The sequence below is a fragment of the Pogoniulus pusillus genome, chromosome 17 (genome assembly GCF_015220805.1).
Source record: "Pogoniulus pusillus isolate bPogPus1 chromosome 17, bPogPus1.pri, whole genome shotgun sequence".
Classification (NCBI taxonomy): Eukaryota; Metazoa; Chordata; class Aves; order Piciformes; family Lybiidae; genus Pogoniulus; species Pogoniulus pusillus.
The window spans coordinates 15,434,002-15,454,290 of NC_087280.1; the positions used below are offsets into that span (position 1 = coordinate 15,434,002).

Consider the following 20,289-nt stretch of genomic DNA (forward strand, 5'->3'; position numbering starts at 1 on the left):
CTTCTTCCTAACATCCAGCCTATACCTACCCTGGCACAACTTGAGACTGTGTCCCCTTGTTCTATTGCTGGTTGAAGATGTGGGTTCAGCATCCTTCTCCTTGCCTTTCCACACAAGAAGAAGGAAAGCTCATTTGTAAAGTCCTTTTTTCCCCTTCCCCCTTCACACATGATTTCATGCCTAGAATTACTTCTCCCCTTGCATATTTTCCCCTTCCAGGAGGTTCAGCAGCGCATCCATCAAGCTCTCCTGATTCTGCAGGGCCTGCCAAGTGCAGGCAGCCAGTTTGGCACTTTCTCTGACAAATGAAGGTTTAAATGTCTTTACCATTCGTGTTTAGGGCTTTGTGTGTCACTTCAATTGAATTAAACTGGAAAAAGGAGGGTGGGGGGAGCCCAAAACCCCCAAACAAACCTTAAACCCAAACTAAATTCCTGTTGCACAGCAGTTGCTTCCAGACAGGGAGGAATCAGGAGTAGCAGAGACCTACAGCTTTGAGAGCAGGAGATAAAATCATATCCAGAGAGGACAGCTCAGAATACTTCTAGAAAAGCAGGTGTTTTTTTTTCCAACAAGGGAAAATCTGCAAGGGGAAAAAATCTCTGCTTTTGTCAGGGACATATTTAATTCCTTGGGTTGAGAAGCAGTTAAGTGCAGCTTAGGATGCAAAGAATCACCCAGTGGTAGGGGTTAGAAAGGACCTTTGGAGATCTTTGTGTCCAACTCCCCTGCCAAGGCAGGGTTCACCTAAAGAAGGTCACTCAGGAATGCATCCAGTCAGGTTTTGAGTGTCTCCAGGGATGGAGACTCCATCAGCTCTCCTGGTGACCTGCTCCAGGGCTCCATGATCCTTAAAGAAGTTCATCTTCATGTTTAGATGGAGCTTCTGATGTTCCAGTTTGTGCCTGTTACCATTTGTCCTGTTACTGGACACTCCTGAGCCAAGCCTGGCCCCACTTTCCTGACACCCACCCTTGAAGTACTGACCAGCATTGATGAGATCTCCCTGTGGCTGCTCTTCTTCAGCCCAAGCTCTCTCAGTCTTTCCTCATCAGAGGGATGCTCCTGGCCCCTCAGCACTTTTGTAGTCCTTGGATGTACCCTCTCCAGCAAGTCCCTGTGCTTCCTGAAATGGGGAGCCCAGAACTGGACCCAGAACTCCAGATATGACCCCCCCAGGGCAGAGTAAGGAGTAGGAGAACCTCCCTCAGCCTGCTGACCACACTGTTTTTGATGCACCCTGGGATGCCTTTGGCCTTCTTGCCCATGAGGACACTTTACTGCCTCATGGTTTTCCTAAGGGCGGTGCACTCAGGATGCAGAAGCCACCTCTGGACCCTTGAGCTTACCTGGAATCAAGGTGGGGAAAAAAAAGCCCAACTGTATGAATTTTGAGGTGTGTATGGAAAAATGTGAGGAGGTTCCAAGCTGTGATTCCTGGGAAGTCATCTAGACAGAGTATGCCATGGGTCAGGAGAGGAATTCAGACCACAGCTCCTCAGCAGAAGCTTTGCCCCAGGGAGCTCACTTTAATAATTCATTCTCTGGCCTGGGGTGGATGTTTGTTGATGCAGAGTTGGAAATAAACATGGAGAGACTAAATAAATAGAGAGGGGGGGAAAGAATAATAACGTTGGGTAAGGAAACAAAGACATTCCTGGGTTACAAAAACAACAACTGCTTTTTATGGTCAGTGGTCTGTAAATATGGGTGTTGGGAAAGCTGCCTGAGCCGTGGCACCATCAGGCATCTGCAATCTGGGGTCCAGCTTAGAGAGGCTTGAGCTTAAGTATGGAGGAGACCCCAAGCCACAGCTCCTTGCTTCATCCCAGGGATGCTGCAGCTCTCCCAGCCACCTGCCCTTGCTGTGTTGAGTTTTGGGGCTCCAACAATTCTATCAGCAGAGTTTTAACACACCTCAGAAAGCAGCTTGAGGGCTACAAAGTCATCTCCTCGAGGCCTTTTGATTCAAACTGTATGATCTGTGCTTCTATGAACCAGGTTCTACATCTGTCTCCTTGCCATCACAGTGTGAAGTTCCTGCTTCCAGCACCCTGGGTCAGCTGCAAGGTCCTTCCCCCTGCATTCACCATCCTGGTGGACACACACCTCTCATCCACCTGCTTCTCCTGGACAACTAAAGAGGACACAGCCATGAGCAACACCCAACTCCAGTGGGAACATCGGGGATGGATGTTCCAGTATCTGAAGGGGGCCTACAGGAGGGCTGGGGAGGGACTATGGACAAGGTGATCATAGATGATCTGGATGACCTGGATGAGGGCATGGAGTCAGTCATCAGCAAGTTTGCAGATGACACTAAGCTGGGGGCAGATGTGGCTGGGTTGGAGGGCAGAAGGGCTCTGCAGCGGGACCTTGACCGCCTGCACAGATGGGCAGAGTCCAATGGGATGGGGTTCAATAGCTCCAAGTGCAGGGTGCTGCACTTTGGCCACAACAACCCCATGCAGAGATACAGGCTGGGGTCAGAGTGGCTGGAGAGCAGCCAGACAGAGAGGGATCTGGGGGTGCTGATTGATACCCACCTGAACATGAGCCAGCAGTGTGCCCAGGTGGCCAAGAGAGCCAGTGGCATCCTGGCCTGCATCAGGAATGGTGTGGCCAGCAGGAGCAGGGAGGTCATTCTGCCCCTGTACTCTGCACTGGTTAGACCTCACCTTGAGTATTGCGTTCAGTTCTGGGCCCCCCAGTTTAGGAGGGACATTGAGATGCTTGAGTGTGTCCAGAGAAGGGCGACGAGGCTGGGGAGAGGCCTTGAGCACAGCCCTACGAGGAGAGGCTGAGGGAGCTGGGATTGGTTAGCCTGGAGAAGAGGAGGCTCAGGGGTGACCTTATTGCTGTCTGCAACTACCTGAGGGGTGGTTGTGGCCAGGAGGAGGTTGCTCTCTTCTCTCAGGTGGCCAGCACCAGAACAAGAGGACACAGCCTCAGGCTGTGCCAGGGGAGATTTAGGCTGGAGGTGAGGAGAAAGTTCTTCACTGAGAGAGTCATTGGGCACTGGAATGGGCTGCCCGGGGAGGTGGTGGAGTCGCCGTCCCTGGAGCTGTTCAAGGCAAGGTTGGATGTGGCACTTGGTGCCATGGTCTAGCCTTGGGCTCTGTGGTAAAGGGTTGGACTTGATGATCTGTGAGGTCTCTTCCAACCCTGATGATACTGTGATACTGTGAAGGCCTTGTAATGACAGGATGAGGAGGAATGGGTTTGAACTGGCAGAGGGGAGACTGAAACTGGATGTTAGGAAGAAGTTGTTTGCAGTGAAGGTGGTGAGACACTGGCACAGGTTGCCCAGGGAGGTTGTGGAGCACAGAATCACTGAATGTGATCGAACCTGGAAGTGTTCAAGGCCAGGTTGGATGAGACCTTGAGCCACCTGGTCTAGATGTCCCAGCCACTAGATGATCTCTAAGGTCCATTCTATGAATCCATGAAACATGCAGCAGATGAGAGACACTGCTGCAGTGAAGTGGTGCTGCAGAACTCCACTGGCCATTTGGGTGTTTTTTTTCCCTCCTTCAGAAAGAGAACAGTAATTTAACCTCTGGAAAGCAGCAACTTGGCACCCTCACTGTGTCTGGAAGAACTTTGGCCCTTAGCTCCCAGCACTCAATTAGCATGAGCTGTATTTATTAGTCCTCTCCAAGATGCTTCCATTCTCCTGTTCCATGCCACTGAAGCCCACGCTGGGGCCAGATCCTTTTGTAGCTGGCTCAGAGCTGAGGGATGCTGGGGACAAAGCTCCCAGGATGGATGATTTTGAAAACTCCATACAGTGACCACCTGGGGTTGGAAGTTCTCCAGACAAGGAGACTCCACAACCTCTCTGGGCAGCCTGCTCCAGGGCTTGAGCACTCTCAGACCAAAGAAGTTTCTCTTCATGTTCAAGCCTTTGTTAGGCTCTGGTCTCTCTCTGCTCCTCTTGATCAGGCTGCACCCTGCTGGGACACTGCTTTTGTCCTAGGGACAGCAGGATGACTGGGAGAGCTGGCAGGGCAGGGCAGGCTCTCCTCTTCCCAGTCTTGTGCTCTGAAGAGACGTGACATCTCCTGGCTCTGCGTGAAGCTGGGTCTCAGGGAGAGGCTGGCTTGCTGTTTACATCAGCTTTTGTTTTGGACAACCAAGTCTCCAGAGCTCTGAGCTCAGCAAGGCTGTGTGATGGCCAAGTGTGATGGCCAGGCACCACGTGCTCTGCTGGCCCACACTCCCCCTCAGCAGATGGCTTTGAGCTGCTCCCCATCACCCCAGAGTGACAAATCTGGGGCAGATCTGCTCACACCCACCTAGGGGTCTGAGATCCCTCTGGTAGGATGCTGCTGGTGGTCCAGCATCCTGCTGCCTCTTTCCTTCCTGCCATTATAGAGCTGCTTGTGGGTGTGATCCTGATCCCAAACTCGGGCTTTGAGCAGCCATTTGGTGCTCCTGAGCATCCAACCTGCATCCATCCATCTCCCCAAAACTGTGGGAGAAGAGCCCCTGGGACCATTATGTGCATCACAGACCCTCCTGAGCACCATCACCCTGGAGCAGCTCATGATTAAATCCCCACAGGACACCAGCAGCTCTTCCTCCGTTTATCTTGTGAATTAGAGGGGTTGTTTTCATTCCTGGCCTCTGTTTACATTCCTTGTATCCTAGCTTAATTCTTCCAAAACTCCAGGAGCAAGAGCATCCAATATGTGACACCCTCAGAAAGGTCAGCCTGAGGAAGGATCTGCCATGAGGAAAGGCTGAAGTTAGAGGGGAAAAAATGACCCCATCCAGGAAAGCCTCCAAAGAACTGCTGAGAAGACATCAAAATGCAGGGGAGGAAGGGCAAGGCAGATGGCAAGTGAGCAGCACAAGATCAGGTAGGGTTTGGTGGTGCTGGGATGAGAGCTCAAGGTGGGGCTTGGATGCATGGATGGAAGTTAGTTGGGTGTGAGATTTGGGGCTGTTCAGCCTGGAAAAGAGAAGACTCTTGAGAGGCCTTATGGTGGCATTCCAGTACCTGATGTGGGCTACAAGAAAGCTGGGATTTGACTGGGGAATGTGGGGTGGGGATGCTCAGAGCCAGCATGCTGGGCTTTGAAGATCCTTGCAGGATCTGTCCCCAGCAGCAAATCAAACATCCCACGGTGCTGTAGACTCAGCAGCAAGGGTTTGCAGTGATAGGATGAGGGTCAATGGCTTTGAGCTGGAAGAAGGGAGATCAAGACAGGAGATGAGGAAGAAATTCTTTCCAGTGAGGGTGAGGAGACACTGGCACAGGTTGCCTGGGGAGGTTGTGGATACTCTCTGTCTGGAGATGTTGAAGGCCAAGCTGGATGAGACCTTGAGCAACCTAGCTTAGTGGAAGGTGTTCCTGCCCATGGCAGGGGGCTTGGAACTGGAAAAATGTTTAAGGTCCCTTCCAACCCAAAACCATCTTAGGCCTTTCTGTTTGAGTGGTGCACAAAGGTTCTGCCTTGAGCTCATCCCCAGGCAAGGAGCAAGGGCATGGTCAGTGCAGTATTGTCCTCAGCTGGGTTTTGTAAGAAGCTCATCCAAGGATGTTAATTTGGGGAAGACATGAGATCTTCCCTTTGGGAATGGCTCAGGAATGGTTTGTGTAATCCTCTGACCTGATCTGCAGCCAGCTGAACTTGCTGCTGCCTGGGTCAACACCATCCCTGCCTGCTCTTGCCTTGCTTTTGGCCACCTCATGCTGGCATGACTGATGGTCAGGAGGGTGAAAACTTTGCCCAGGGCTCAGGTGCAGATTTCAGCTCCTGGGTTTTGCTTCTGCTGCAGAGTGGATCAAGCCCTGTGCTGTTTGGCCACAGAGGATGGATGATCTCCAATGTGCAACAAGGCTTAGCTTGCACCCTAACACTTTCCTTGGAAAAAATTCAGGCTTGCAGGGAAAATATGAAGAGGTTTTGGTCACAGACTCCTGCTCTCTGAGTCACGAGCAGGAACTTTCCTCCGGAACCACAGTTTTGTGGTCGCAGAACCTGAGGGTTGCCCTTCCCCACCAGAAGCTGTTGCCTAGCTCTGTTTTCAGGAGAAAACTGTCCCTATAGAACCACAGAATCACAAAATCCCAGCATAGTGGGGTTGGAGGGGACCTCTGGAGATCACCCAGTCCATCCCCCTGCTAAAGCAGGGGCACCCACAGCAGCTTGCCCAGCATTGCTATGGCTGGGGTGAGTCAGAAGCTCTCCCAAGGAGGAGACTCCACAACCTCTCTGAGTAGCCTGCTCCAGGGCTCCAGCACCTTCACAAGTTTCCCCTCATCTTCACATGGAACCTCCTGGCTTCCACTTTGCACCTCTTGTTCTGTTCCTGGGCACCACTGAGAAGAGTCTGGCCCCACTCTCTTGTCCCCCACCCTTTATCTCTTGCTGAGCACTGAGCACATTCCCTCTGGGGGGCTGCTCTTCTCCAGGCTCAACAGTCCCAGCCTTTCCTCCTCACTGAGATGCTCCAGGCCCCTTGGCATCTTTGAAGCCTCCCCTGAATTCTCACTAGTAGATTTCTGTGTCTCTTGATCTGGGGAACCCAGAACTGGACCCAGCACCCCAAAGGTGACCTCATTAGGTGAGAGTAGAGGGGTAGGAGAACCTTTCTCAACTTGCAGGCCACACTCTTCTTCATGTCTTCTTGGCCATGAGGGCTCATTGGTGGTTCATAGTGTCCACCAGCACTCCCAGGCCCTTCTCCACAGAGCTGCTTTCCAGCTGTACTGGTGCAGGGGATTTGTCTCTCACTTTCTCCACCAACTCATTCCTGGCTGCTGAAGTACCCTGAGGGCTTGGTCCTGTTCTCATCCCTTTGAGTCTGCAGCACAGTGGGATGTTTGATTTACTGCTGGAGACAGATCCTGCAAGCATCTTCAAAGCCCAGCATGTTGGCTCTGAGCATCACCCCACATCCCCCAGCCAAACCCAGCACAAGGAAATCCATCTCAAGGCTCACTGAGGGCCAGGCAGAGCTCTCAGCACATCTTTTCCTACTGCCCTTCCAAGCCCCAGGCTGTTCACTTGCAGCCATATGAGTCTCTACTGGAGATGCTCGGCACGTGTCCTCTTGGTCCTCATCCCTCCACAGGGAGGGGGGGGGGAACTGCTCCTCTGGCTGCAGTCAGCAGGTGGGAGATGGGTTATAAACAAGAAAAAGAATGTAAACCTTCTTCAGGTGCTGGAGTTTGGCTTTCACCCCATGGCAGCACATGTGGGTCTCCTCGGCTGCTCCCAGCTCCGCCTTGCTGCAAGCAGAGATGTTTTGGAAAGCTTCTGGATGAAGCAGCTCAGAGGTGGGAGCAGGATCCAAAACTGAAATGGGAAGGCAGCTCTGATCCAAAACTGAAGTGGAAAGGCAGCTCTTAACATGTGCCCAGCTGGGTTTTTTCCCTTCCCAAAGGGCTGATACCGTGTGATGAATGGATGGAGTTGATCCTCTGTTGGCTTTGCAGCCACTGCGGAGCCCTGCCCTGGAGCGCTGTGCTGGGTATGGTGAGATGTCCTGGGTAAAAACTCCTTGCAAGGGGCTGAAATATTGCTGTTTCCCTGCTTTTCATGCCACCATCTATCACTTGCACTGACAGCTGTTTACATTCTGGAAGTATGACATCAATCTTGTCAGAGAGCAGCTCTTCTGCTTTTGAACTCTTGGCACTTCTCACTTGCCCAAAGAGGCTTGGCCGCCTCAGGATGTCCCAGGCCAGCGCTGAGAACTCGGTGCAGATGGGGTCATGAGTGACTCTAAAGCTTTAATCAGCTTTGAAGATCAGTTGAGTAAAACCTCACCTCCCTCTTACCCCAAAATGGGTCCAGATGAGACTGATGAGAACACCCCAGGGCTCTGCAAGATGGCCAGAAAAGAAAGGCACAACAGAAGGGGTCTGATGAACCTTATTCATGGAAGTAGAGCAGCTCCCAGGGGTTCCTCTGATTGCTCAATTCAAGAGAGATGTTGAGGTGCTGGAACATGTCTAGAGAAGGGCAACAAAGCTGGTGAAGGGCCTGGAACACAAACCCTATGAGGAGAGGCTGAGGGAGCTGGGGTTGTTTAGCCTGGAGAAGAGGAGGCTCAGGGGTGACCTCATTGCTGTCTACAACTACCTGAAGGGAGGATGCAGCCAGGTGGGGTTGGCCTCTTCTCCCAGGCAACCAGCAACAGAACAAGGGGACACAGTCTCAAGTTGTGCCAGGGTAGGTATAGGCTGGATGTTAGGAGGAAGTTCTTCACAGAGAGAGTGATTAGCATTGGAATGGGCTGCCCAGGGAGATGGTGGAGGCACCATCCCTGCAGGTGTTCAAGAAAAGCCTGGATGAGGCACTTAGTGCCATGGTCTGGTTGACTGGCTAGGGCTGGGTGCTAGGTTTGACTGGATGATCTTGGAGGTCTCTTCCAACCTGGTTGATTCTATGATACTTCTATGATACTTTGCTATGTAGGAACCATGCCCAGTACAGAGGGACCTCTTGGGGCCAGCCCTTTGGCTGCAGATCCTTGTAAATCTGACTTGCCACTGATTGCCAGGTTGGGAAGTTCAAGGCAGGAGGCAGCTGCTTCAACTTGGGTTTCTGTGGGGACTTTAATTTGCTGCATTGAGTGGTTTGGGTTGGAGACCCTACTTGCTGTGTCTGGGGAGGCACAGACAACACAAAGTCCAGGAGCTTTTCTCTTGGCCAGAGAAGTGATTGTCTCCCTGGACTCAACACTGGTGAGGTCACGCCTTGCATATTGGGCTCAGTTTTAGGGTCCTCAAAAATGGACATCAAGGAGCTGGAGTAGGTTCAGAGAAGGGTCTGGAGAGCAGGTCTAGTGAGGAGCATCTGAGGGACCAGAGGTTGTTCAGTCTAGAGAAAAGCAGGCTGAAGGGAAACCTTTTGGCTCTCTACAACTCCCTGAAAGGAGACTAGACCCAGGTAGGGGTTGGTCTCTTCTCTCTGGTAACAAGTGACAAGACAAGAGGACATGGCCTCACATAGCACTAGGGGATGTCTAGGTTGAACATGAGTATAAACTTCTCCACTGAAAGGGTTCTCAAACTCTGGAACAGGCTCCCCAGAGAGGTGGCTGAATTTGGATCCCTGGAGGTGTTTCAAAGAGGCAGAGATGTGGTGCTGAGGGACATGGTTTAGCACCAGCCTTGGCAGAGTTAGAGAAAAGTTGCACTGGATGATCTTAAAGTTCTCTTCCAACCAAAACCATTCTGACTCTGGTGTTATTTTCTCCATCTTTCCTCCAAAGCCCTTCAAGCTGGATGGTTCCAGCAACCTTCTTCCAAACCACCTCTCTGAAAACTGAAGCAAGATGTGTGTTTCAGGATTTTACAGCCTTTTTCTAATCTAATTCTTTTTATTTCCCATAAAACCCAACTTGGCTTCCAACTGCATGAGAGAGCTTCATTCCCAGAGAGGGATTTCCCCATACATGCCCTACCTCCAGCCACAGCTCAGGAGCAGGAGCAGTGAGGTTCCAACTTCTCCTCCAAGCATCCACTTCTCAGGGATCCTTCCCCTTGTGCTTTGCCTATTTTGCTTTAAAGCCCACCTGAGCTTCCTGCCCAAGCACTTCAATAACTCCTTTTATTCCCTAAAATCTCCCTTTTTCCTCTCACCAAACCAGAAACAGAATTCCAGCCTGGCTTGGGTGGGAAGGGACCTCTCAAGGGCATCTACACCACCACCCCTGCAGTCAGAAGGGACATCTGCAACTAGAGCAGGTAGCTTAGAGCCTGTAACAACACAATCTGGAATGGGTCCAGGACATCTCCTACCTCCCTGTGGAACCTGGTCTAAGATCTTATCACCCTCATGTTGTCCCTTCCAATTGCTCCTGAAGTCCTGCTCTTTGCTCCAGGGTTATACAGAGGAAATCCAGTTGGAAATGTGAAGGACTGGAAATTTCTGTCCACCAATGTTTTGCTGCTGGAAGGAGCCACCTTACAAACAAGCCAAGAAGCATCTGCATCTTTGCACCAGTTTGGATCCTGCTACTGCTTCCATCTCCTTCCAGATGTGTCCTCTCCCACCTGCAGCACCCAAGCATGTGTTTCCAGGAGCAGACATCTCCCAGACTGTGTCCCATCCAAGAGTGTCTCAGGCAGTGCTTATCTCCCTCCTGCAGAGCCCAAACTGCCTGACAGTAGACAGAGACATTGGTGTCTGGACCCATCTCAAAAGATCTTTGTTCCTGCATGACTGGGAAGAGGAACAAAAATCCCATCAAGAACCTTGTCTTCCTCTTCTGCTTCAAGAGGAGGAAAGCTGGCACCGTGGTATTGGCAGCAGCAGCCAGACCATCCTGGATTTGCTTTTTCTCCTTGCTACAAGGTCAGCTGTACCAAGCTTGGTCACTGCAGGTAGCAGCTGCATGTGAAGATGCTGCTGTTGGCCAGCAGGGCTTGGGCTGGAAAGCAGGCTGCGAAGGACCTCCTGGGTCACATCTACTGTAGGAAAACAAACCAAAGAAGGAAGAAAAGTTGTGGCTGGTCCTACCTCCCCATCAGAGCCACTCCAACAGGATCATGTGTTCTGGTCCATGGGTGCTCCAGGCTGTGTCCTAGCCCCACAGCCTACCCAGGATTGGAGCTGAGCTGCCTCCTGGGCACCTCCTCCATGGGCACTGGTCCCACTCTCTTCCACCCTGGGGGGTGTCATCTGTGCAGGGATGGAACTGGAGTAGAAGCAGTACCCAGGTGGAGGTGGCATCTGAGCAGATGCAGGACCCAAGCTTAGATGATATCTGTGTAAGTAGAGGTGGCACCTAAGCAGAAGCAGCACCCAAGTGAAGGTAACCTCCAAGCAGAAGTGGCACCCAAATGAAGATGGCACTCAGCAGAGGTGCTACACAGTTAGAGGTGGTACCTGAGCAGAACTGGCACCTAGCCTTAGGCAGCATCTGTGCGAGCAGACATGGCACTCAAGTGGAGGTGACATCCAAGTGGAGGTTGCACCAGAGCAGAGGAGGTACCCAGGTGAAGATGGCATCTGAGTAGATGTAGAACTCGTGCTTAGGTGGCATCTGAGCAGAGATACTGCCCAAGCAGGAGTGGCACCTGGGTAAAAGTGCAAGCAGGTGGAGGTGACATCCAAGCAGAGGTGGCACCTGAATGGGGGTGGCACTGAGCAGAAACGAATGGAAGTGGTACCTAGTGAGAAGTGGCATCCAAACCCAGGTGGCATCTGAGTGGAGCTGGCACCAGAGGCCATTGCCAGAGATGGCACCTTATGACTAGCAGTGACCCTGCTCAGAACTGCCACCCACGGGGGTGAGGGGTCTCTGAGGACCCCCAGCAGGGTGCTGCAGGGAGAAGACCAAAGCTCTTTGCGGGGTTTGAAGTTGTCAACCTTCACAGCCCTACTGGGAAGCCGATCCCTAAAGGGTGCCGCGGCCATCCGAAGGCTGTCCCCTCTCCCGTCCTCTCCTGCTGTACCTCCTCCAAGTTCCTCTCGTCCCTCCCACTCCTTCCCAATGCTCCTTCTTCTGTCAGGGAGCCGGGAAAGGCTGGGAATAAGGAAAGGGCTCTGCGAGTGGAGCTACCAGTCTGGCCAGCTGCCTCCCACCGATGCTCGGGAACGGGGAGCAGGGCAGCCAGTGGACCTCCCATGGACCTTCCCAGCGGGATGCTCCTCGCCTGCTCCCTCTGCCTCCTGCCCGGTAAGCAGCTGCTCCCCCTCCCGCAAGGACAAGGGGGGGGAAAAACAGGGAACAGCTTTGGCTTCTTTGGGTAAAACGCTGGGGAAAGCCAAAGGTTAATAAGGCTGCTGGAAGAGTTTTGCTGGGAGAAGGAGGGAGGGAGCCAGGCGGGCTCCGGTGAGGCGGGCAAAGAGAGGAGTTGAAAGGGTTGGAGACTTTGATGGGCTCCTCGGAGGTGAAAACTTTTGCTGGGCTCCCCAGGATTGCAGATCTTCGCTGTGCTCCCCAGGGCTGGAGATCTTTGGGTTTTCCAGGGTGCTTGCTGGGCTGCCCAGGAACGAGGGGGTGGGCAGCGCCGCGGCCTTCCAGCTCCCCCTCCTCAGCTGGGCTGCAGTTGGTGTGGGCTTATTTAATGGCTTTCTGAAGCATCAGATGGTGTGGGGACAAAAAGACCCCCCCCGGTACAGAGCTAGCCCCCTTTCACCTGGAACTAGCTTCTGAGACCCGTTGGTGGCTTGCCCCAGAGCATGAAAAGGCTGTGGAAAAGGCAATTTCTTGGTGTTAAACAAGTTGGAAAAGTGTTCAGAAGAGGTTTTATGTGAACGCTTGGGTTTGGAAGATGAGCTCCAGCTTGCCCCGTGTGGCTCTGTGAGCTGGGATGAGCTCTGTTGGGAGCTAGGGGGGGAGGACTGGGGAGGTCTGGAGGAGGTTATGCTTCTTGTTGTCCCACTCAGGCTGCCCTCTTGCAGAAAGAGACTCCCCAGCAGCCATCATTTTTGTTGCAATCCCATCTGGAACCCTCCCACATTCAGCCCAGCTACCAAACCGGGGCCGCTGGGTGCTGCAAATTTGGGGGGGGGGGGGGGGGGGGGTGGGGGGGGAGGGTTGGGGGGTAGAGAGAGAGAAGGAGGAGGAAAAGCTTTTCTCCCACTGCCACCAGCTCACGCCTCTCCACCAGCCGTTTCCGAACATCCTGGTGGAAAACCATGCCAGGGTGGAGATTTTTTTAGCTTCTTTCATCCCCCCCCTCCTCCGCCGCCGCTTTTGAATGGCAGCGTGGCTGGAGCTGCCTCTCTGCGCTTAATGGGGACCAGCTGCGGGAGCTCTGCGCGGCGGCAGCCAGCGGGGCAGGACGTGCGGCTGCCGGGTCCGGCGTGGCGATGGTGGCACAGCCCCGCGGGGGGACGGAGCCTGTGGGGTGGGATCCCCTCCGAGCCGTGCTGGTGGTGGGAAGGGGATGGGAGCTGTAGAGCATAGCTGAGGGATGTGGGGAAATCAGTCCTGGCGCCTTGGGACCAGCAGAAGCTCTTCCTGGGTGTTACTGTTGGTGGGGGTATCTATCCATGGATGTTTCTGCCCACGAGTGGGGTTTTTTTTCCCCCCCTCACAAATTTCTAGCCGTAGAAGCTTTTTTCCTCCCCCCCACCCCACCTTCCCGTGTCTGTTTCTGCCTGTGATTGTTTCTTCCTATGGATTTTTGTGCCCACAAAGTCTTCTGTCCAAGGACACCTCTGCCCTTGTCTAAGGGTTTTCTGCCCACGGGGGTCTCTGCCTGTGGACCTTGTTTTGTTTCTGTCTATGGATGTTTCTGCCCACAAGTGTTTCTTCTCACAAAGATTCCTCCCCACAGGGCTTTCTACTCCATCACTACTGTGGGCAGCCTGTTCTGGGGTTCCAGCACCCCTACACTAAAGAAGTTTCTCCCTCTGTTGTAAATGGAACCTTCTGGGTTCTAGTTCATGCCTGTTGACCCCTGTCCTGTCACTGGGTACCACTGAGAAGACTCTGGCCTCATCCCCTTGCCCCCCACCCTTTAGCTCTTGCTGAGCATTGAGCAGATCCCCTCTCATGCTGCTCTTCTCCAGGGCTCTCAGCCTTTCCTCCTCACAGAGATGATCCAGGCCCCTCCAGCACCTCTGTAGCCTCCACTGGATTCTCTCCAGCAGTCCCTGTTCTCTTGAACTGGGGAGCACAGAACTGGATCAAGTACTCCAGCTGTGGCCTCACTAGGTGAGAGTAGAGGGGTAGGAGCACCTCCCTCAGTCAGCTGGCCTCAGGATGCCACTGGCCTTCCTGGGCACAAGGGCACATTGCTAGCTCATGGTGAGCTGGCTCATGGTGACTTGTCTACCAGCACTCCCAGGTCCTTCTCTGCAGAGCTGCTTTCCAGCAGGTCACTCCTTCACCTGTACTGGAGCAGGGGATCGATCCTCCCCAGATGCAGGACCCTACACTTGTCCTCGTTGAACTTCATGAGGCTCCTCTCACCCAGCTCTCAGGTCTGTCCAGGTTTCTCTGACTAGCAGCACAGCCTGGTGGTTTGTCATCACTCCTCCCAGTTTATATCACCAGCAAACCTCTGTCTTTAATTTTTCTCAAACCACCTCTGCTGAACAGGGCACTGAAAGCATCAACTCCTCCTCTAGGTTGCTATCTGAAAGCCAACAGTTGTCATCAGTTATTAGGAGCCAGCCTGGGGTTTGGTGGCTGCTGCAGTGGTGGATGGAGAGCTGGGGAATGCTGAGGATGAACAGAGGATCAGTCATCCCTGGCATGTTGCAACATTCCTGGTTGCCCACAAGAACTCTGACAAACAGCTCCAGGGCGTCAGCAACACATGTACCTTGTGCTTCCATAATTCCAGCTCTCTGGGCCCTCAAAAGCTGAGGGGAAGCTCTTTGATGCCCATCTTTGCTGGGCATGGTTGATGGTCATTCACTAGTGATAACACCAGTGGCATCAGGAACAAATAGAGACAGGTCTCTGACCTTTCTCAAGGAGACACCAGAAAAATGGTTGGAGGAGAACTTTGCTTTTCAGAGCCCCATGCATCTCAAGGGGCTTTATCAGACCTCTCCTGGACACTGCAAGTGTTGTCAGGCTGCCCAGGGAGGTGGTGGAGTCACCATCCCTGGTGGTGTTTGAATGCCACATAGATATGGCTTAATGGTGGGCATGGGTAGAGTAGGGCTAGTGACTGAATCATGGAATCAGCACAGACTGTCAGGGGCTGGAAGGGACCTCACAAGCTCATTCTGTCCCACCCCCCTGCCAGAGCAGGAGCTCCTATACCAGATCACACAGGAACTCATCCAGGTGGTTTTGAATATCTCCAGAGAGGGAGACTCCACAACCCCTCTGGGCAGCCTGTTCCAGGGTTCTGTCACCCTCACAGGGAAAAAATTCCTCCTCATGTTTACATGAAACTTCCTATGCCTCAGCTTCCACCCAGTTGGACTCAATGGTCTTCTCCAGCCTAAATGATTCAATGAAACCTTGGTCAGAGGCTGGACAGTTGGTAGGTGAGGAAGTGAGCTCCCTCAGCTCTGCAGCTGGGGGCTGAGCAGCCACTGAAAATGAAGTAGCCATCAGCAAAGCCTGGACTGGCAGGCCTCTTGGAAACCCATGTGGACAGTGCCAGACACACCCCATGAAGCAAGCCTGATGGTTTTATCACTTGGTGACCTCTTGGAGAGGGAAGGAGCCAACTTGGTAGTGTTAGGATAGTAACTGAACTCAATGTATCTTAATGCTCTCTCCCAGCCTAACCAACTCTATGAGTCTAATGATTCTATGAGGACCTTCTCTGGCAAACCAAAACAATGAAGGAAAAGAGATGCATGGTCTGACACAGAAGGAAGTTCTCACATCTCAGCACATCCTCAATGGATCCTTCTGGAAGCCAAAACATGATAGGGTAGGTTTAGATTGGACATCTCATTGCTATCTTCAACTACTCGAAGGGAGGCTGTAGCCAGGTGGGGGTTGGTCTCCTTTCCCAGGCAATCAGCAACAGAACAAGGGGACACAGTCTCAAGTTGTGCCAGGGGAGGTCTAGGCTGGATGTTAGGAGGAAGTTGTTGGCAGAGAGAGTGATTGGCATTGGAATGGGCTGCCCAGGGAGGTGGTGGAGTCACTGTCCCTGGAGGTGTTCAAAAAAACGCTGGCTGAGGCACTTAGTGCCATGGTCTGGTTGATTGGTGAGGGCTGGGTGCTAGGTTGGACTGGATGAGCTTGGAGGTCTCTTCCAACCTGGTTGATTCTATGATCAGGAAAAAGTTTTTGATGAAGAGGGTGGTCAGGCACTGGAATGAGCTGCCCAGGAAGGTGGTGGAGCCACCCACTCTGGATGTGTTTAAGGCTCATTTGAATGTGGTGCTTAGGGCTATGTTTTAAAGTGAATCTTGTAGAGTAGGGTTATAGGTTGGACTTGGTGATCCTGAGGGGCTCTGCCAACCTGAATGTTTCTGTGATTCTGTGATGCAGTCCAAAAAACCCCAAAAACCAACCCAAAACCTCATAGAATGTTTGGAAGGGACCTTAAAGATCATCTAGTTCCAACCCCTCTGCCATGAGTAGGGACAATTCCCACTAGACCAGGTTTCCCTGCAGCCAAAAGGAGAAAAAAAGAAAGAGGAAATTCTTCTGACAGCTCCAATTCCCAGCTGGTGTCTCCTTAAATCACAAAGGTTTGGAGTTTCGTGGCAGGAGAAGCAAGAGGCACAAGCAAAGACAGAAGCAGGACAGTCCTGGGACCTCAGGGGTATCCCAATTCCTAAAGGCTTCCTTTATTGGGAGGACAAGGCAAGGTTGGACGTGGCACTTGGTGCCATGGTCTAGCCTTGAGCTCTGTGGTAAAGGGTTGGACCTGATGATCTGTGAGGTCTCTTCCAACCCTGATGATACTGTGACTTTCCAGTGAGGGTGGTGAGACATTGGAGCAGGCTGCCCAGGGAGGTTGTGGCTGCTCTCTCCCTGGAGGTGTTCAAGGCCAGATTGGAAGGGGCTTTGAACAACCTGAGCTAAGGGAAGTTGTCCCTGCCCATGGCAGGGGGGCAGGAACTGAATGATCTTTAAAGGTCCCTTCCAACCCAACCCTTTCTATCCATCCATGAATCTATGGCTCATTTTTACTCTTTTTGGCAGAAAAAAAAGTGGCTTTTATTCCCAGTATTGTTTCCCCAATGTGTTTTGGGGTGTTTTGTTGTCTTGTTTGGTAGGGTTTGGGGTTTGGTTTTTTTCCCTTTTTAATATTTGATCTGACAAGCATCAAAAGTTTGGACTCAACAGAAGCTCCAGTTCGGAAGGGAGGTATTTGAGGCTTCCTGCCTTGGCTGCATCACAAGCAAAACATGTGGCTTTTGGTCACTTATTTATGAGAGTGATGTCACTCCTGACAAGAAAATGAGACTCTGCTCTTTGGGTTGCTAAATCTGCTTGCTTGTGAACGTCTCAGAAAGCTCCCAGTAGTTTCAACCAGTTCAAGCTTTCTCCAGTTCTTCCTCTTTTTCTCCCCACTCCTGCCTTGAAAGCTCCCATGTCTGGGAGCCACAGGACCTTCTTGTGGCCTCTCAGTATCTGAAGGGGGCTACAAAAAAGCTGGGGGGAGATTTTTTTAGGGTATTAGGGAATGACAGGACAGGGGGAATGGAGCAAAGCTGGAGATGGGGAGGTTCAGGCTGGACGTGAGGAGGAAGTTGTTGAGCATGAGAGTGGTGAGAGGCTGGAATGGGTTGCCCAGGGAGGTGGTTGAGGCTCCATCCCTGGAGGTGTTTAAGGTCAGTCTGGATGAGGCTATGGGCAGCCTGCTCTAGGGTAGGGTGTCCCTGGGCATGGCAGGGGGCTTGGAACTGGCTGCTCCTTGTGGTGCCTTCCAACCCTGACTGATTCTATGACAGCAGTGGGTTCTTGTGGCCAAAAAGGCAAATGGTCTCCTGAGGTACATTGAGAAGAGTGTGTCTAGCAGGGCAAGGGGGATTCTTCCTCCCCCTCTGCTCTGCTCTTATGAGGCCACATCTGGAGTACTTGGTTCAGTGCTGGGCTCCCCAGTTCAAGAGGGAACAGAGAAATACTAGAGAGAGGGCAGAGAGGCTATGAGGACGATGAAGGAACTGGAGCACCTGTCTGAGGAGGCAAGGCTGAGAGCCCTGGGGCTGTTGAGTCTGGAGAAGTGGAGGCTGAGGAGAGATGTTTTTACTGTTCACAAGTGTCTGAAGGGTGGCTGTCAAGAAGGCAGCAGCAGTCTCTTTTGAGTGCTGTCCTGTGGAAGGAGAGGGGGTAGCAGATACAAACCAGAGCAAGAAGCTGCCCTGCTGCGAGGGTGACAGAGCACTGGAGCAGGCTGCCCAGAGAGGTTGCAAAGTCTCTTCCAGAGAAGAGACCTTCAAGGTCATCTAATCCAACCTCCCTGCAGCCAGCAGGGACATCTGCAACCAGAGCAGGTCACTCAGAGCCTAGACAACCTGATTCCAGGCATGGGGCATCTCCCAGCTCTCTAAGCAACCTGGGCTAGGATCTTACCATGCTCAGGGCCAACAGTTCCTTCCTTTGGTGTAATCTCCCTCCTGAATCTCTGCTGGGCAATGGTTAACTCCAAGGAGGTTTTAATTTGTTTTGTAATGTTAAATGAGGTCAATCTACCACAAAATATGCTGGCTGCCTTCCTCCTGTCTCCTTTTTTTTTCCATCCCCCTCCTTGCTTTCTAGAATTTCTTTTCGTAGGACTTAAAGCTCCTTACCTCAGCTCTCCTTGGCCAGACTCTGTGGTTCTCTCCTTCCACAGCCAACACTGCAGATTTCTTCCTGTGACTGCAAAAAAATCAGGTTTATCCTTGACATTCCTACCTATCAAAACACTTTCCATCCTGATTTTGTTTTGTTTTCCACTTGGGAAGCAGCATTTCCAATCCTTCCTGCTGATAACCTCTTTATACCTCTATAAATGGCCCTTTTGCTGCTATTAAAGTCATCCTCAGTAGGGACTCCAGGAGCTTTTGTTTGCAGCCACAGCTGCTTTCTCCCTGGAGGCAAACAAAGAGCTGGGATATGGCTTCAAGCTGCACCGTGGGAGGTTTAGGTTGGATCTTCCAGACTGGATGTTGGGAAGAAGTTCTTCACCTATGAGCTTGGTGAGACCCTGGAATGGGTTGCTCAGGGAGGTGGTGGAAGCCTCATCCCTGGAGGTGTTTAAGGCCAGGTTGAATGAAGCTCTAGACAGCCTGATCTAGTGTGAAGTGTGCCTGCCCATGGCAAGGGTTTTGGAACTGGATGATCCTTGTGGTCCCTTCCAACCCTGAATGATTCTATAATTCCATAATTCTATATCAGGGAAAAATTCTTCCCTGAAAGAACAGTTTTTCCCAGGAAGGTGATGGAGTCATCATCCCTGGAGCAGTTCAAAATGCTCATAGATACAACACTTCAAGGCATGGTTTAATGGGCATGGTGGTTTGGGGTTGACTTGATGATCTTAGAGGTCTCTTCCAACCTTAATGGTTCTATGGTATCTTGGCTATCACACATCCTTCCCCAGAGCACCATCACCTTACTGGAATCTGGGCCATGCCCCACTAGGTTTGAGCAAGCCCCTGGGGGAGATGCTACTGTAAATTAAAAACATCTCCCTGTGGAAGCCAGGCAGCCACAGAGGGGATGAATGTGGTGCTGGCCTCACCCAAAGCCTGTGTGACCATGGGTAAACACTGGGATATTGTGGGCTGAGATGTGCTGGGACCTGGATCTGCTGGTGGTGAGGCATGGACTTGCTGGTGATGGGACAGGGATGAGACAGGGAGCTGGGAATGGTAATTTGGACCTGCTGGTGATGGGACATGAACCTGCTGGCTACAGGGCATGGACCACAGGATGTGAGTGGCTGCAGCATTTTTTAGACACCTGTAATAGAGAGAAGACAGTGCTGGAGCCCTTGAACCCTTCTGCCCAGGAATAGTCTTTGCTCCCAACTAATTGCTCCATCAAAGACACCCAGGAGGGCTGTGGACATAATTCAAGGCAGCTCCTGCACCCATGGAGAGACAAAGAGGCATCTCCAGCAGCCCTAAAACGTCCCAGTCCTGGAGAGATTCACTTGACCCCACCACCTGCAGACCCTGCTGTTGTCCAGGTCCTGGCAGAAGAAGTCGCTGCCAGACTGAACCTCTCCCCCCTCAAGATCTGCTCCTGGACAAGGACATTGCTCATGAATCCATGTGGGCTGGGAGAACTTGGCTACCCAGAGCCGAGCTGCCATGGCCAGGAATCCTGCTCCCAGTGTCTTGCAGGAAGAGGGATCCTCTTGAACAGCCTTGGGGAGTAGAACCAACAGCCAAAATCCTCCTGTCCATGTCTGAGCATCCATCCTTGGGGACATACCCTTCCAGAGTAACCTCAGCCTAGCTCCTCTCTCCCACAAGGGCTCAGACTGGGCAAATCTAGTGTGGCCACTCATTTCCTATCTACTTCCATCCCATGGTCTCCTGTTGTGGTCCATGAGAATGTGGTGGTGGTCACCAGCAAGAGCAGCTGGAGGAGCAAAGCATTGCAGAGCAGCAGATGTCAGAGGGGAGGAGGATGTTGTTGTCTCCCCTTCCCATGCCCATCCTGGCTTCAGCTGACTCTGTTTTTCCTTCCTCATAAATCAGAGGCATGCTTGCTGGGGTGGAGCCCCTTTGCAGGTGGGCTGAAGACCAGGGGTGTGACCTCTAAACCCTGAATGAACCCACCTTAAAGCCTCAGCCCTGGGCCTGGCTGCTTCCTGGGGCCCAGAGCTGGAGAAGGGAGTGCTGGGTGGCTGCAGGTGAGGTGGAAATGATCTGCTCTAGATTTTGCAGTCTCCTTTCCAGCATGGCTGTCTGTGGGGATTCTGTGCCACAGAGCTGCTGTGAT

At 52.3% G+C, this 20,289-nt stretch overlaps 1 protein-coding gene and 1 long non-coding RNA gene across 2 annotated transcripts in view; both read left to right on the forward strand.

The window, feature by feature from the left end:
* The first annotated feature begins 1,249 nt into the window (after positions 1 to 1,249).
* On the forward strand, positions 1,250 to 2,162 carry LOC135182712 (uncharacterized). The gene is made up of 2 exons (XR_010305280.1): positions 1,250 to 1,360; positions 2,002 to 2,162. It is a non-coding gene; the product is annotated as an uncharacterized LOC135182712 (long non-coding RNA).
* Positions 2,163 to 10,251: 8,089 nt separating this feature from the next.
* The window catches only part of ITGA11 (integrin subunit alpha 11), a 72,117-nt gene continuing 62,079 nt past the window's right edge, over positions 10,252 to 20,289 (forward strand). The window contains 1 exon segment of the mRNA XM_064157874.1: positions 10,252 to 11,646. Coding sequence (XP_064013944.1) covers positions 11,595 to 11,646 — 52 coding nt within the window. The 5' untranslated portion in view covers positions 10,252 to 11,594.